The 17,736-nt window shown below is 35.8% G+C and overlaps 1 protein-coding gene across 1 annotated transcript; it reads right to left on the bottom strand.

Annotated features, from left to right (window-relative positions):
* Positions 1-8,372: 8,372 nt before the first annotated feature.
* On the bottom strand, positions 8,373-16,177 carry LOC144439108 (uncharacterized). Its single transcript, XM_078128371.1, has 4 exons — positions 15,964-16,177; positions 12,147-12,481; positions 10,975-11,095; positions 8,373-9,434 (listed from the first exon to the last, which is right to left on the bottom strand). Exons 1-4 carry the CDS (start codon positions 16,013-16,015, stop codon positions 9,406-9,408), a joined length of 537 nt encoding a protein of 178 aa, XP_077984497.1. The 5' UTR covers positions 16,016-16,177; the 3' UTR covers positions 8,373-9,405.
* Positions 16,178-17,736: the final 1,559 nt, after the last annotated feature.

Raw genomic sequence — 17,736 nt, 5'->3', positions numbered from 1 at the left:
TTTATATATTTAATCAAAATGTCTCTTAATTCTGTATACTTGATTGGACCACGGTCCTCCCTCTCCGTCTATACCACAACTACTGGAAGGCCCATGCATCTGGTATGCGTTTTCAGCATCGCTATCTGATGCACACCATCCGCCATTTTGAAGAGCAAATACAGTAAAGCCGCGTGAAAAGGCGGCGTCTCTGCATTTCGTGATCGGATCCTGACGATTTGCATAATCACCATCGAGTATGCTATTTGTACCTTCCAATGTTGATATAGCACGTGCCGATGCATCAAGCCAACAACCGAGATTTTCCAGCTCTAGAATGAGACGAGATCGGAGATGGAGTCATTTCAGGAGATCCATGGTTTATTGATTTTAAGCATACTTTGTTCACTCTCACTGTTTCGCTAATAAATAGCATCACGGCCAACTCATATATACAGTAGGGTTACATTTGCTAAAGTGGATACGCTCATCAAGGAATCAAAAGTTAACAAACCCGAGAAGACTATAAATGTTGGTAGAAAAAAGAATATTGGTTCTTCAAGTATATGTAAAGGGGACACCACTCCAGGAAATAAAGGTATTTATTATGAACTTTGGGATCTGGAGAGTCATTTCATGATTTCACATAATTTCCGCTCACTTGGCAAGAAATACCAAACTGAATCGCTCTTTCACCTCTATTGTTCTCTCAGTGATGCAGCATTGCCTCTTGAGCTCGAGTCTTAGCAGATATGATTATTCATTAGTTGCACACTGAATATTCATGGAAATTATGTGAAGGAAGTAGTAGGAGTCATGAATATTCAGTATGCATCTAAGCTAATGAATAATCATGTCTGCTAAGACCCATTTGGCAATTTTGTTCCACTGAAAGAACACGAGGTGAAAAAAAAATCAATTTGATGTTTCTTGGCAACCGAGCGAAAAGTATGTGATACGAAGTCGACGTCATGAAATGACTACAGAACACAAAGTTAGGAAAATAACGTTATTTCCTGGAGTGGCGTTCGCCTTTAAACTAGGTCTATAACACTTACATGTACATGTCCTTGAATAATAGTACAATATAAGTTGGAAATTAAAGGTACGCTGTAGGGAGGCTAGAAATTCCAGCCGCCCCATTATGAGATTAGCTTTAACGTAGAAACAGTGTTATATCTTTCCACTTTCCTCGTAGATGTTGAATCTAGAACATAACTTCAATCAGCACTTTGCTCTATGATTAATTGTTGAAATTAGAGTTCGAGTAACACTATGTAATTTTTGAGTGACGGCGTGAGCGCGTGATTGAAAAATCTTTACTTGTCTCGAAAATCGCGTCCTTTTAAAAGTGCAAGAGATTATATGTCTATTGACAATGATAATGTACAAATAACCTATTTCCGTAAGTCGATTTTCTTGCTTTGTATTTTCCATCTAGTGAACGTGGTAATGACTCAATTGCACCTGACATTCAACTTTGTGTGTGAGTATTATTGTTGAGGTAAAGGTGTGACAATTGTGTTGAATTTGATGAACACAGTCAACCATACCCTATTTTGTTGACTCTGGAGTACAAAATGTAGTCGAATGAATATAAATCTAATTTATGTTTTGTATCCATAGCAACTAAAAAAGACATAAAACTCTATCTTTTTTATTATTACATATTACTAAACATTAAGATTCGCTACGCTTAATACTATTGAATGGCATCACTTTACTAAAGCACATCACATTCCGGCTAACTGAAGTTGTAAAGCCCAGCCGTACCCCAACAATGCACCAAACAAGGCTAATAACGGTGACTACAGTGCCATTTTTCCTATATGTGTAGCTAATGGCTGTCTGCTACATTTATGGTCAAACGTTTTCCTAAGTTTTTTTTAATTAAGATAGGAATTTCAAATTGATATATACGTGGCGCAACATATACAAACTACTCATGCTTGTCCGAAGTTGAAAGACTATGCTGAAATACGTAGTTTTTCAGTTCAGTAACGACAGAGAATGTGATGGTCTAGATCTATTAAGATGAGAGAGAGAAAGAGAGAGACAAAGAAATAGACAATGAGACAGACAGTCACACAGTCAGACAGACAGACAGACAGACAGACAGACAGACAGACAGACAGACAGACAGACAGTGAATCAGTCAGTCAGTCAGTCAGTCAGACAAACAGACAGACAGACAGACAGACAGACAGACAGACAGACAGACAGACAGACAGACAGACAGACATACAGACAGACAAATACCCAGATAAGTCAGAGAAAGAAAAGGAAGCACGGACAGATAGACTCACAGACACACGCCCACACGTAAAAGTTATTCTAAAGGCACATACACACATATGATATATTCTACCTTGAATATTACAATGATCGCCGGTCCAGTATTCATCGCATGTACATGCATATTCAATAACTTCATTGCATTGCACATGACACTGACCATTACCATTGCAAAACACGTTTCCGTCACAATCTGGACGCTGACAGAAATGAAAAAAAAAAGTTTTAGTACCATCTCCATTTTTTTCTAATGATAACCCAGAATTACACCCACAAATTCCTTGATTTTGGTTGCGAGATTTTCTCATGAAGATATAAGAAACATATCTATTTGCAAAGAATCTTTGGTCGATTTTGTAAAAAAAATTGCCATGCCGATTGAGATCATTTTAAAGTAGAAAAGGCTAGACTAAGTATTGACACCGTGATTGTTTTTATTGGGGAGGGATGGCATCTCTAATTTTATGCATGGTGAATATTTATGATTTCCTCGACATTCACGATATTTGTCTCTAATCTTCAAAGTAGAGGGTAGCCAGGGGAAAACGTATGTAGAGTCGGGTTATTGAAATCACTTTTTATTTTGCATAATATTCTGTGCAATCATCAAACGGGATCAAATTTAACGATGCAGTAAAACATATCTTTGAAAAGTGTGTGCATTACGGCTCCAATAGCAACATACAAATACAAACAAAATGGGGACCCTTCAAGGTAGCCATTCTCAAAATCTCTTCTGATACCCATGTTGCATGTGTATCCATTTTATCGATCGAGATCGATCACAAACTCAATAACATGTACTTTAAAAATGTTGCACAGTGTATTCTTACCGATCCAAATGTCTGGTTTGTCATTTGCCAATAACTGCAGTCAGAAGCAGAATCAAGATCTTGATTACCACCACCTGTCATAAATGCGTAATTCAGTTCACAGCAAAAATCGTTTGTATAGTAGTTGAAGGACAAGCAGTCTGATATATGGCCACACCTCATAGCACATTGAATTAGACTTGATTGATGAACTGTTTCAATGAGATAACCATTTAGTGCGTAGTTTTCCCAAGCCATCTCGAAATGTGTGGAGGCCATCTTGTCCGTACAAATTCCGGCTACGGCAATGCTGCATGCACATTCTTTAGGAGAATATAAAAAAATGAAAAGAAAAGAGTATGAAAAATATCAATTTCCTTTGACTTTGTTAATGGAATGAACATTAATACTAAATATCACCTTTCAATAAAAATCATAAGAAAAATGATAAGTTTTTATATATGCATCTGCCAAAAAGTATATTTCTGTCGAACATCGAAATGCTAAACTATTATGACGGGAAGTGTAAATATTGAAAAATAGAAAATTAGAGCGGGATATTTTGCTTATTGCATCAAAAAATAGTACACATGGTAGCACCATCTTTACTTCTACTTAGTATATTGACTATAAGAACTGAAATAAAATATACTCATCGTCTATCAAGTTTACTTTTGAAAGTTAAGATTTAAATTAGTGTTTACTTTAAGTTATACGTTTTTTCATGAATTTTAGATTTATGTTGATCTTGCAGACTACTTTGTTAATAAGCTAAAATGCTCCAGAACTATTTGTAAAGAACTGAAGGGACATTTTGGTTAAGTGATGGAATAAATAAGATAGACTTAAAAGCAATACATTATGAAGCAAGTCACGTTATTCATGGAGTTTGCAAGCTGATATCGTATTTGTTTTATGGAAAGCATTAGTATGAAGACTGGGAAGTGTTTGCAATTGCAGGAAGTAAATATTCCTGTGCTATCAAGTTTCAAAGCCTACAATGGAATTGTGTTACACTTGTTGAATAGTCGCAATTACTCTCCGAAGCTACGTACACCACAGAATACATTAATGCATTAATCACACTTTCGTAAACACTGAAATACCGCCCAAGACTGTGTCTTTTATTGAGACTGCCTTTAGTCAAAAAGACAAATTTTGAAATGAAAAGATTTGCAATGAGAAATATGCTTGAAGAAAAAGCACACTGTACATCAATATTAGCCTGTGTCTGAGCTATTGTGACTTTCATTCTGAACATATTATTTATTTAATTCCGTTTTACAAGAATCTACCTTGATTCAATTCGATTTCTACAATTTTCTTCTGGGGGAGGAAAGTGTGTTTTCTTGTTTATGTAGGTCTATATATAGTGATCAGTATTAAAACGAGTTGTTCAACTAAATACTAATCGCTTCGAAAAGTAATTCAATATAGGACACTATAAACAACGTAAACCTTGTAAACAAAACAGCAATTTAAGCTTTAAAGTGTGTATCAGAGCAACAATATAACTTTTTAATTGGATATTGCATTGAACGTGCTTTGGTTGTTCAGTAAGTTTTCTTCAAATTCATTATATGAATTGTAATATGAGTTATAGCTTGTTCTTATAGATATATTTCTTTTGTAATCGGCGAAAACATTTCTAAAGCACACGAAGTGGCAAATTATGTTTGCCGGAGGGAACGTTGGCACGCTACTCTATTTTCAGCAATTCAGTAATTATGCTACTTGACCCGTTTATCAGCTCAATCATTTTACTTATGTCGTTGTTGTGGTAACGCGTCTTTGAAAACTATGCTTGGAGTAAATGGGCGTTGTCACTCGAGACGCTAAACTTTGCACATGAATGAGCAGCTGATAGTAATATTTCCATTCTGTGTCGACTTTGTAAAGGACGTATGTAAAACCAAAGCTATTGGTATCGTGGTATATAATTTATATGTGAAACTGATTTTAATACATTGAAGCTTCGGTGTAATTCGTCTTCCCTGTGTGGATCAGTAAAGACTAGGTGCAATCGTTTACTTGAAATATTCGTTTAATGTCCTGCCTTGTTACTACCAAACCAGAAAGAATATAGAGTTTCAATTTAGGCGACATGATGTTTTCTACAGCTTACCATAGGTTTTTTGTTACGAATTACACATATATGAAATGGACATTTTATCTCACTGTGAACATAAATGTGCAGTTTTCTGTTTGAATTTTCCTTGTTTCATCTGGTAGTGATTGTGAATTCTGTTCAGTGATCATGAGACAAATGTATCATAGTTTTATGTGCTTGTGCGATATCAGTGTCTGTAATTTGTCTTATGTCATTTGTAACAAGGAATCCTGTGCGAGACGTAAAACACATCCTCTCCTCTGTCTATCTATCTATCTATCTATCTATCTATCTATCTATCTATCTGTCTATCTGTCTGTCTGTCTGTCTGTCTGTCTGTCTGTCTGTCTGTCTGTCTGTCTGTCTGTCTGTCTGTCTGTCTGTCTGTCTGTCTGTCTGTCTGTCTGTGTAAATGCGCATACGCAGACAAGGGAGATTGCAGTATCTTCCTGGACATATACAGAGTAAAAGTGTATCTTATATGTATGAAATTTATCATTATATTTGAAAGTTTAGCTTACCTTGTAAGAGTATCAAAAAAACTGTTAGTAGAAGTCCCCCGAGGAGTAAAACATCCATGGTTCAACTAATCCACACAAACAGTTCCTGCTCTCAACTGACAAAACGAATGAAAGCTTCCACGCCACTTGACTATATGAAGGTTAATTGAATTTCTTTGAGCGTGTGCAAATGGCAGATTTTAACCTACAAACTGTTGAATCGACTTTATCTGAGGTTTTAATGAATATAAGCAAATGTATCACAGCAAAGCTTCGAGCGTTGGCAATATGTCAGTATTGCTTTCCCTTGTTGCAATTGTACACACAGCGTTCACAATATCACAGTCTCCCTGGAATAACTCACTAAAGTACTTCGGTCTGTATTGAGTAACTCCACGACGTTATCCTGATACTCGTACTACTTCTCGTCAAATGTATATGCTTGTAATACTTTTCTTAGCGACGTCATCTATTCTGTATGTTTCACTTGATTTCAATTGTAGCTTTCAAGATGACTACCCCACGAGCAGCAAAAAGTAATCTTCACGTCGCCCGAAAATAACTAAGGATCTTCAGATCAGCTAAGTAATGTATGCAGTTTTTCACCGTGTAATGGCGAACTTTAACCTTATTCCTTTATATTTGTTGGGAAAAGTGTATATAGACATATCACGTGAGAAGTTCTTGTATCTTAGCAACACGATCATGATGATAGGCCACAATCCGATTCGATTTGACTAAACCACTGTACACTGAGCAAATCGATTTTTCACTCAAAACAAAGCTGACATTCTTTCTTATTTGGCTTCTTTCGTATGACTTGGATAATTCGATGAAGTCAATAATACCTTGGTGCATTTTGTTAAAGTATTCTTGACTTTACTCAGAGACTCCTTAGCCATTCTGATCACAGTATTGTAAAAACAACAACCATATGATTTGGATCGTTTATATCTTTGTGAAAACAAATTTCAAAAAATACAAATTATCACGAAAAAGTATAGGTCCGGTTTAATGTCAAACATAAAAAAAGTATGCTTCGCTATACATGGCCTAATGGCGCCACAAATAGGAAGTTAGGTATTAGTTAATAAGTATATGTGATTAGTGTTTTCACGCTCTAATGATTTCGAGAAGCGATGTTCTATATATACTATTTAGAAGGGTATTTGCATAATCGGATGGCCATATTTGCAAAATAACACTTAATTGTAAACTGTGATCATGATGTACTATAACTGTCAGCCAGTTATTATGTTGATATAAGTGGGCCGATGGAGCCATGATATGTACATCTCACCGTTGATAGTCCTGTCCATGGTTGAAATTCTTCAAGCAATTTAGTCGGAAAAGCGAAATATAATCCATTGTGTTTTATTATTAGTGGGTGGTTTGGATGCAATGTGAGGCTCTCTCTCTCTCTCTCTCTCTCTCTCTCTCTCTCTCTCTCTCTCTCTCTCTCTCTCTCTCTCTCTCTCTCTCTCTCTCTCTCTCAGGCTCGTCTGTCTGTCTGTCTGTCTGTCTGTCTGTCTGTCCCTGTCGCTCTGTCTCTCTGTCTCTCTGTCTCTCTGTCTGGCTTGCTGTCTGTGTCTGCGTCTGCTTATCTATCTGTCTGTCTGTCTGTCTGTCTGTCTGTCTGTGACTGCATGTATGCACATAACTCAAAATCAACTGGATGATACTAAGAACACCTAATTCTAACAGTTACCGCAAGTGCTGATTAGATCTATGCACATATATGAATGAAATGAACGAAATAATGGGTTTCACCAACGACTTATAATTATAATATGGTCGATTCACGACGACAACATCGTTGGAGGTATTTATAAGTAAATGTTAACATAAACCGGTGGGTATAGTCCCGACCTCAACAACAGCTCATTAATTTTACAGCATACACTATCGTCCATTGTACTGTCTGAAAAGGTAAATGCAAATGTTTAGATTCACCAGTTGGAAACATTTAACTGATTTCTACACATTTCTCAAATTTTCACCTGGCAATTTAGCTCAGGCCACCCTATTAGTATGTGTATGGTTTTAGAAACAGGTGATTAAGACATCATGGCTGAAACAATGGCTAAACTTAAACTACGGGATGTTCTATTCAAACCTTTGAGTATTACATATACTCTCAGACCATTTCTAGTGTTCTGAGATAAACTCTAGTATATCATACCACATACCAACCAAACTGTAAATGTTCAAAAAGACAGGGAATTAGTTCTTGTCACATTTTGTCAGGACATTGCGTCTTTATTTTCTTAAATTGCTCCAAATATTATCATCATATTATTCCAATTACCATGCGTAAAGCATCTACCAGAGTATAGTGCGTAATCTTGCTATAATGTAATTTTACTCTGAAAAAATATAGTAAGTAATTAACAGTTCCTACGTTAGTCACTGAGTCACACTGAAAATTCAGTACTCATTTTACCATTGGTTTCCCTCCCAACGTAACTTTTGTGTTAAGATTCGTCTTATAACCAAGGTACTTTTACACTTTTTTGTCATAAAACCTTAGCATTTGGGTGTGTGAGACACACACAATCCCTGTTTGAGACACACTGAATCCTGGTCATAAGAGCAAATGCTAAGCTCTTTTGACCAGGATTGTGTGTGTTTCGAACAAGGATTGTGTGTATTTCAAACAAGAATTGTTTGTGTCTCAAACACCCAAATGCTAAGGTTTTATGTAGTCACTCTGGTTTAGTAGTACTATGTACGCATAGTGTTAAATTTTTTTTTTTGAAATGTAAAAATAAACTGGGGCGGTTGAACCTTACAGAAATCTATTAATCTACAATCATATGTCGATATTTAGCCTTTTAATTAGAGTGTATACAGATCTGCATATTGACTACTAGTGTGAACGACCGTGACACACATTTTTGCTAGATCAGTAACTATGAAATATAAGACTGATGGAAAATATCAGAGAATTAAGTATGTGATATGAAATAAAATTACAAATCGTTCGCTCATTGTTGACAATCAAACTTAATTATTCGAATACAGTTAGTAAGTAAACAAACAAACAAACAATAAAATAAGTCGCCAGTAATATGTCATTATTCCGAGACAAGTTTCATCTCATAGAAATTTAAAATACTTAAACAGACTTATGTCTTGGATGTGCGCATTTCAGATAGTACTTCTGAATCATATGCAAACAGAATGGGCACAGTGGCCTAGAATTACACATAAAATGTTCAGAAATTGTTTCCGGTTTATAACTATACACAGTTTGGTTCTGTGAAAAAAATGTCGTTAAACAACTTCTCAATCAACAGGATTATGATCGATTGTCGTCACCCATTTCACTATAAAAAATAACTTAGTCTAGAATTTGAATCGTTCAAAATCCATCAATCATACCATTGTCTCATTGAAATAACTTATGTGTGCTCAATAATATTCAAAATGTCTGCTTTTGTTCAACCGTCATTCTTGATTTCCTGTAATGTCGGCCAACGTATTCTAAAGGTACATATTCTCACGAAAATACAGATATGTTGATTTGATATTATTGCCATCTTTTTGCTTTTTGTGAATATATCGTCGTCCTCAACTTATAAAATATGATTATAAAATGTAATGAAATGTTATTCAAAGGTTTGGTAAAACTTGAAATCTGGCGACATTTTTGCAACGAATAGAGCTGGACGAATCTCGATATTAATGTCTGCAGGACTATTAACCCTTAGTCGTCTTCTTCAGAGTCTGGATTGCCTTAAATGGAACAAAGAGAGAAAAACAAAATAAATATCACAAATTACAATATGTTCCACTTTGGTTATAACGAAATGCAGTCTACTGTTGTATTTATGTATACCTTTTTTTCGAACCCCTAACATGTCCGATATTACGACAGATACTAGAGTTCTGGATGGCAGTAAAATATTTTTTCGATATTCGCAATTTCCACAATTGTAATATTATATGTCTCATGATGAGATTTAGATTTGAGCAAAGTTTCCTTAAATGAACGCAGAGAACAATGTTTGCATTTTACGAACTATATTCTTCTAAAATGACAGAATTAAGTGTCATTAAGAGATCACCATTTTCAAATAATGATTCTTTAAAGGCCAGCTAGGAATCTTTCAGTAATTGCTCGATCAGATTTCCTAGTACTTTTAATATTATTTGCATTGAATTAAGGCAATGTCGATCTCTCGTTTATTCATTCATATTATTGATGATTTTATTAATGAATCGAACTGACATGCCTAATTTATGTTTATAAGAAAGTTGGGATAAGGAATTGAACCATATGGGAAGCCGAAAGAGAAAGCTGAGCCTAAGGAAGGCACTTCGATCAGCTTCATTGCTCATTCCAAGTTAAACATGAACATTGTAAGTAGTATGAATTATTCCCACAAAGTTCGAGGACCCCAGTGACTGACGTAAAGTAGATGATTTTTTGTGAGAGAACGAGATATATGTGGAGAATTAATATAACATCAGAGGTCAGAGTGAGACAATGATCAGTATATAACAGCGGCCTCTCAGTGTTACACGAGTAAACAATCATGTAGATAACAACATTAGCATGCTAGAGCAATTTCGAGTTATGTCTCACCTATCCTTTTCTTCGCATTTTTAATATTCATAATTATTTCAGGGACGATCGCACAATTAATGTCACACAAGCTCAATAACCGTTGGGGGGGGGTCTGGTGTCAGTGCAATTGCTGATCTTCATTTTCGCACTTCTAACCAAATTTCGACGGAAAGCTTCAATGATTATTCACACTCTTTCAATGATAACAGTTTTTGTATATACTACTGAGATGTTGATAAATTGATAAAAATTTACTTCTAATATGAGATATGGTGCTGGGTTTCTGGTAAAATTCTAATGACTTTACAATCATGTTTTTACATTACATCGATCGTAGTGGAGTGACCGCTACAGCTTTCATAATAGTTTACATCATATATAAACGTTTGATGTCGCACTTGTGAACGTTCGTTGTGGGCAAGGGGGGGGGGGTGTGCGACATTGTGCGATCACCCCTTACAATTAGTCGTTTTGCTATCATAAAAATCAGTTAATGAATATCTGTTTTAAATATGATGTTCAGTATTAAGTGCCAATTGAGCTGAGCAGGACTCGGTGTTTATCTTTACAAAAATGATTTTCATTCATGTGGTCAATCTGTCATTGATTTCATTAGTCGGAGGGTTTAAGAAAGTTGAACGGAAACTGACATAAAGTGACTAATAAAACCAATCAATCACTTTATGATGGAAATAAAGTAATTACCGAGCTGACTTTGACATTTACTTCCAGTCCAATTTGTGTGACAGTTGCAAACGTTTGACGACCCGACAACGGTACAATCACCACGGCTGTTGCAATGCGCTGTGGCATCACAGCTCTCAACCTGAAAATGGTGTGCACAGAAAATGAAATGTGGGTAAGATGAAAGTAAGATACACATGATTGCAATATGCTTGGTATAACATGTGATAGGTCAACATGCTGTGAGATATTGCATGTTTTGTATCCCCCCCCCTCCCCCCACCTGCAACGTACGAAACTGGTTATAGCTTTCCGGTATGTTTTAACATTAAAAGATTGCAGTCTCAACGTTTTGATTAATTTACATCTTTATTTATTTCAAATGATGACTGCCGTGTCTGAAAATGTTTTTATCATTACCATGCAATTTTTGTATAAAATTGATAGACATAAATGATAAATAAAAACAATTAACGATTAAAATGAGTTGCATGACGTGTACTGTACATTAACACACGTTTGACTGTCCTGAGTGCTGAAGCTATGATTAAGATTACCAAAATAGTCGAATTGAAAGCCATATTCCCTAGTACGATATTTTGGATAGTAACAGTAATACAAGAAAAGACCAACACTCGACAAGCGGAGGTACTGGAAACTGACAATTATTATTTTTATACTAGAATCATACGTCAAAGAATAAGACACAGTATTTCCAAGGCATTATTCAACGAACAGTGCATATAGATATATGTATATGTCACCTTGCTGGTGTCTATAAACCAACAAGTCCGGCATTGTGTTGGAAAACCACTAAATTATTTATTATGCAGTGCCATAACAGATCATAGATTAGACTATGTATTATATCACGGTCCACTTACTCTCCATAATGTAAACTTCGTAGGAGAACGTTGCCCCTGACAACCGATCAATGTGAACTGGTTTGAATGTGGGTGTATATGTGAAAATAGAGATGAGGATGCAGTTGCGATATATATTATGAATATTGTCAAGTCATCAACGCAAAAAAGGGGCCGTGGTATTAGTAAAATATACTACTCGGCGCTCACACGTCTCGTACACCCTTTCTTTACTTGTCCAATCACCATTATTTATATTTATATAACTACATGGCCTTGAACTTGAACAGCGTTTACGCCCCAGGTAAATTTACAATAATGTATACTTACTGTAGCTTGAACCGTAGATGTTGTCTCCGGGGGAATTTCAGATAAGTTGTTATCAATTTGCCAGTATGAACATCCTGGTGCGGCCACAAGTTGATATCCATCGTCCTCCAGTGTAGCGTTGCACAGTTCGCATGAAGGAGTGTGTGAACAAAAATTGAACGATAAGCACGACAATATTTGAACACATTGCATAGCACACTGCAATGCCGTCTCTCGTTGAAAAGTGGCGATAGCCTCGCATTGTACACTTTGATCCTTCCAAGACGGATCCGATCCGAAGCTGGAGGACAATTTTGCCGATTCAGGGATTACTGCTCCAGTACCAATATTACTCACTATTAACAAAAAGATAAATGAATGACAAATCTTGGCCATTATTTTTACAACGGAGACACGAGAAAGTCATTTTGAAATGTTTACTTGATATATTTGTTGTTAAAATTTCTCATTACTAGACACTATATCTCAAGGTGTGATCATACCACTGGAAGCATTTTTGTCAAGCTTTACATGCAATTTCTTAAAAACATTTTGTTATCATTGACTGAAACATTTTATCTGCATTCTTGCCAATAGTAGTCTAGAATAAATCGTCCTACTGGACTTTTTGTAATAACAAATCGTATACGTAACTCTTTACGTCTAAACCTAAGACAAGCCTTGAAGCTAAGCTCTCATAAGCCTGCCGAATGGTGTCGACGTCTATGATAAGTTCGTAGAAGTTCAGTTAAAAGAAAGAAGCTTATGATATAATTATAATTATGTGTTACCTGCCTGGCCCTGTCCCTCTAGCTCGCTCTTTATGCACATTCTTATCATACGTTCGTAGAAGTTTAAACATTTAATTTAGAGGAGAATGATGCTTAAGACATTTCATGTTTGACATGCCTGGCTCTGTCCCGCCAGCTCTCGATCGCCCTTTGTGCACATTCTTGCCTCTAAGAATATCCGTTTACTGTGTTTCTGTGTATGCCTTTCGCAGTGTATATGTGCGTGTGTCTGTGTCTTTGTTAAAAATTTTTTACAGTTCCCTATCCTATAATGCTTTATATTATCTCCCTATATAGAACCAATCTTAGAAAATTGTTAGTATGTTGAACAATTATATTTAGATGCTCATTTGTTTGAATGAACAGGAGTTTAACGAGCATCTCTAAAATGTAGCCTCATCAACAGCTTCAATCAAATCATTTGCATGGGCGTGTAAAGCAATGATCAATCCCACTACTGTAACAGTGTATAACACTTATGTAACATGGCTTTGGAGCCAAGAAATACAAACAATTGAGCGACAGATGTAAGTAATCGTGGATGATAGGGGCAATGACTTTTACAGTTAATCAACCATCACATCACATCACATCACATCACATCATATCACATCACATCACATCACATCACAATACGATTTTTCCTAAAATATTATATCAGCTACATATCATATTGCACAATAAAGTGAATTATGAGTTGCACGTAACCGATGGAAAAAGGGGACACTCAGAATTCATTATGCATACTAGGTCGTGTTGATCCACTTTCCTTACACTGATTAGATGGATTGGATGAAATAATAAGCGTCTCATAAATCTGTACGTTAGCAATTTTCCGGTAGTGGGAATTTCATGGATATTTGCCTTTAATGTTGTGTCACAGACATAAATTATTACCAATAGGAAGTAGGAAATATCAATAAGTGTCAAAAATGTCATTAATGTAACAACTTTATCATTTTATTAGTGTGGCTACTCTTGTCACTTGTGGCAGATTATATTTGAATGCATAACTTATATTTTGCCTTCCTCCTCAAGTGCCAACATTAATGATGATATGTGTAAGATACACGATAGTTTTACTTATTTCCGTTGTTGATGAGCGTATATTTTCTACAAGACGATTTCGTCTCTCTGACGTAAAAGAGTCACCAGAATACCTAGTCAGTAGCAATTCACCCATGGTTTGCATTATATTTAGCGATTCCATCAAATATGTGTGTGACATTTAAGCGCCAATTTTGTTTACATTCGAGTGTCGTTACCACAATTATAAGCATGATTGTCGATTATACTCTGTATTCTTGCAACATCATGTTTACTGCAACGTCGGATCACTGACATAATATTCCCTGGCGATATTGAATATACGGAATTGCTAAATGCCAAGACGTAACTATGGTAACATGCTTCAGGACAAGTGAAAATCACCGGTTTTCATGTTAATAGTAACCATATGTTGAAGCTTCACGTATTGTAATAAAAGCATTTTCCAATTGATGTAATTTTTGCAAAAGAAAAAAAATTCATAACAAAATTTCGATCCTCTTGATAGTTTTGCACCTCTCGATTAAGATAAATGCTGATTGTGTTGGGCAACACTATTGTCACGATGTTTGTTTTCAAAATCCAAATTCAAGTATGGCTCTTGAATTGCATGGCCATACATTAATCAGATATGAACTTGTGGACTCGGCGTGTACACAGACCTTGACACAGTACCGTAAATAGACTAACAAGATCAAGTTTTCCTACTGTGAGATCTTCAGTAAAGTGTGATAAAACTACAACTATAGTGATTTTAAGCTAGAGATTGTAAGATACGTAGATCTAACTGCAATTTTCATAAATGCTTAGCCTTTTGATGTTTGGGACACACAAAGTTATATTCAAAAGTATTTTGCAGTTGACGATTTTATGCAGTAATTTACTTGAATACATCATAGGGTGCGGCTGAGTGGACAGATATCAACCAGATAGGTTTGTGTCTCAAACAACGCATGGAAGTATGAGGCGGGAAGTAAGTTTATATCTGAGAATATTTGGCGCCGAGACTACCTGTTACGCCAACTGTTAAGTCAACTTTAATAGTCAGACGTATGAATTATAATAGGGTAAATTGTTGCGCCGAATCCTTAAATATTATGTCATGACGGTCGAATGGTTAGAATGACTGTCTTGGAATGTGCAGGTCGCACGGAGCCCTACGGTGGTCGATTGTTTCTGAATGGGTAAGATTTGATTGTGACACAGTGAACCCAGCGAACTGGTAAGATAGTTGTTGGCATGTGAATGCCTTAACCCAATGCGTTTAGAGGCTGCAATGGATTGTATGCTCCCTGGGAAGTATAAAGGGCACTTGCTCTATAGGAGTATGTCAGTAGTGATAACTGTAAAGCACTTTGAGCAAAGTGTGGGAAAGCGCTACATAAAACGAACATAATCATCATTATTAAAATGCACAAATCTTTTGACCAAAAGCTTGTGTCTTAAACACGACATTTTTGGTCAAATGTCTTTAGCATTTTAAGCTTTTTATTGAAATCTGCACTCAAACATAACACATTAATTGATATGTCTATCTGGAACAACAGAACATGCAGTCGGAGTAAATATTTGAATAAAACACTCAACTGCTGAGCACTTTGACTACTTTATCTAAACGTGAATGTAACTGAGTGTGTAATGTTTTATATTCTCTAGATATGTATGCACATGGTATGAATGCAGTATAAAGATACAATGGTATAAAACAGAGTTATATACATACGATGGCAAGGCTTGTCGTATTGTGACATAACAAAAATCCAGGGATTGTAAGTTTTTAACCTAGTATAAAAATTGACCATTTATAATTGATTTTGACTTTTACTATGAAATTACTATGGGTTTTAATTTTGTGAACAATTTCACGTTACTCCCTAAAGTTGCAAAGATTGCACTTACAAAAAACCGCACTGATATTTTGTTTATAAATGACTAAAATAAAAAATGTACCAATTGATATCTATTCAGTTTTAGAGTGGATATTACAATGATTTGCTTACCTTGTAACAGAACGTGAAAGAAAAGCACGAAACTCAACTTGAATTCCAACATTTCAAACTTTGTTGGCAATCAGCAACCACTGTTAAATAATCTCTCTTGCCAGATGATGCTGGATATCCAGATAATTCTGATATTACTTCTGTTCTTCTAATTTTCCAAGAATTATTGAATGAAAAGTACCGCTAGTCGCCCGGTGGGGATTCACATCAACTAAATCTTCATTTCTTTTACTTACGATTACATTGTGAAGTAACAGTATCCTCGAACAATAATAACTACACATCGCATCGTCAGGCTTCGAGTCAATTCGTCTAGAACAGACCACGTGAGTTAACATATATTTGCATATGACTGCCAGGCTATCAATCATGTCCTACTTCCAAAGGCCATGGTACAATTATTATTCGCTATAGCAATAGTGTTACAATTTGGCTACTTATTTCAACATTTTTATAACTGTACTTGTTTAGAACCATGGTACCACTAGAGTCTATGCAACTCTCACGCAATCCTCAAAAATTGACATCATTAAAACAGCTACTCGATTGGTCGTTTTTTTATCAGACAAATTAATGGGGCACTTTATAATTACGACAATGGTAAATAAATATTAGTAATGGAAAGATCGTGTACAACTACATACTTTACGTATTAGTATTCATGTCAAGGTGAATAGATTCAGAGAGATGTAATTGATCACCGAATGTATTCACCTGCCAAAGGTAAGTGCTTGTACATTAATTCTTATGATATCTCTAGGAAGGTCGAGAACGTATTGCTCCCATTTGAATCACAGGCTCCGAAAGTTACCTTACAGAATTTGAAGCATTTTTCGCTTGTAACGTGTTTGCTTCATTTTTGCTTTCGAGCTGTTTCCCAACATGAACCAATGCTCTTTACATTCTTTATGCTCTTTATAGGAAAATGTCGGCGAGAAATATTTGATTTCAGAGGTGTTTAGGTACATTTTGGTCGTTCGACATCTGGTTTGGTTATGTTGGTTTTCTGAGGCCAATTACAACATCGTCGGTATATCATCAATATTATTGTTTACAACAACCGTGCAATGAATGATAGTTTAAGCTGTTTTCTCTAATTCATGACTGACCAAAGTGGGAAATGTGCACATTATCTACGAATATTCTGCGTTGTATTCGGCTCAATCAAAAAGTAGTTTGATTTTAAAGTGAATAAACGTTTTTTTGTTTGTTATGAATATAAATAAGTGGCGATTGTTTTCTTAATAACTATTCGGAAGTGTACAGACGGAACTTCACGTTCAGCCAACCATTTATTAAGTTTATTGACTAGGGAATTGAATAAGAATTCATTGAAATATTATGTTTAGACACAAACACTCTGAATATCGACGCAGTTTGTTTCGAGAGAGATGCAATAATAGTATATTGATAATGATGGAATAGGCAAAGAGTGAACAGATCCGGTGTATTGTTAATTCTAATCGGAAAGCCGTGTTATAGTGTTCCAACTATATCATTTCCACCCGCTACTTCGTTGGCGCCAGGTATTTGATCGTTGAATTTAGGCAGCCATGTTGAAATTAAAGCAGGTATATAGTAAATGTACGCAAGTAGAGCATAGAAAAGTCCTTGGGATCTGCGCGCAAAATTAACTACGGCCAGTCAGTCCGAGACGGACTAATTCTTCGTTGGACCAACAGTTTTGTCAAGCTGTTGGTCGTCATGACCGATTGAAAATGATAAGAAATAAAACAGACCATATTTTAAGAATTACAATTTTCATATATAACC

This window comes from Glandiceps talaboti, chromosome 8 (assembly GCF_964340395.1).
Source record: "Glandiceps talaboti chromosome 8, keGlaTala1.1, whole genome shotgun sequence".
NCBI lineage: Eukaryota > Metazoa > Hemichordata > Enteropneusta > Spengelidae > Glandiceps > Glandiceps talaboti.
This window is presented reverse-complemented; position numbering and strand designations above follow the sequence as displayed.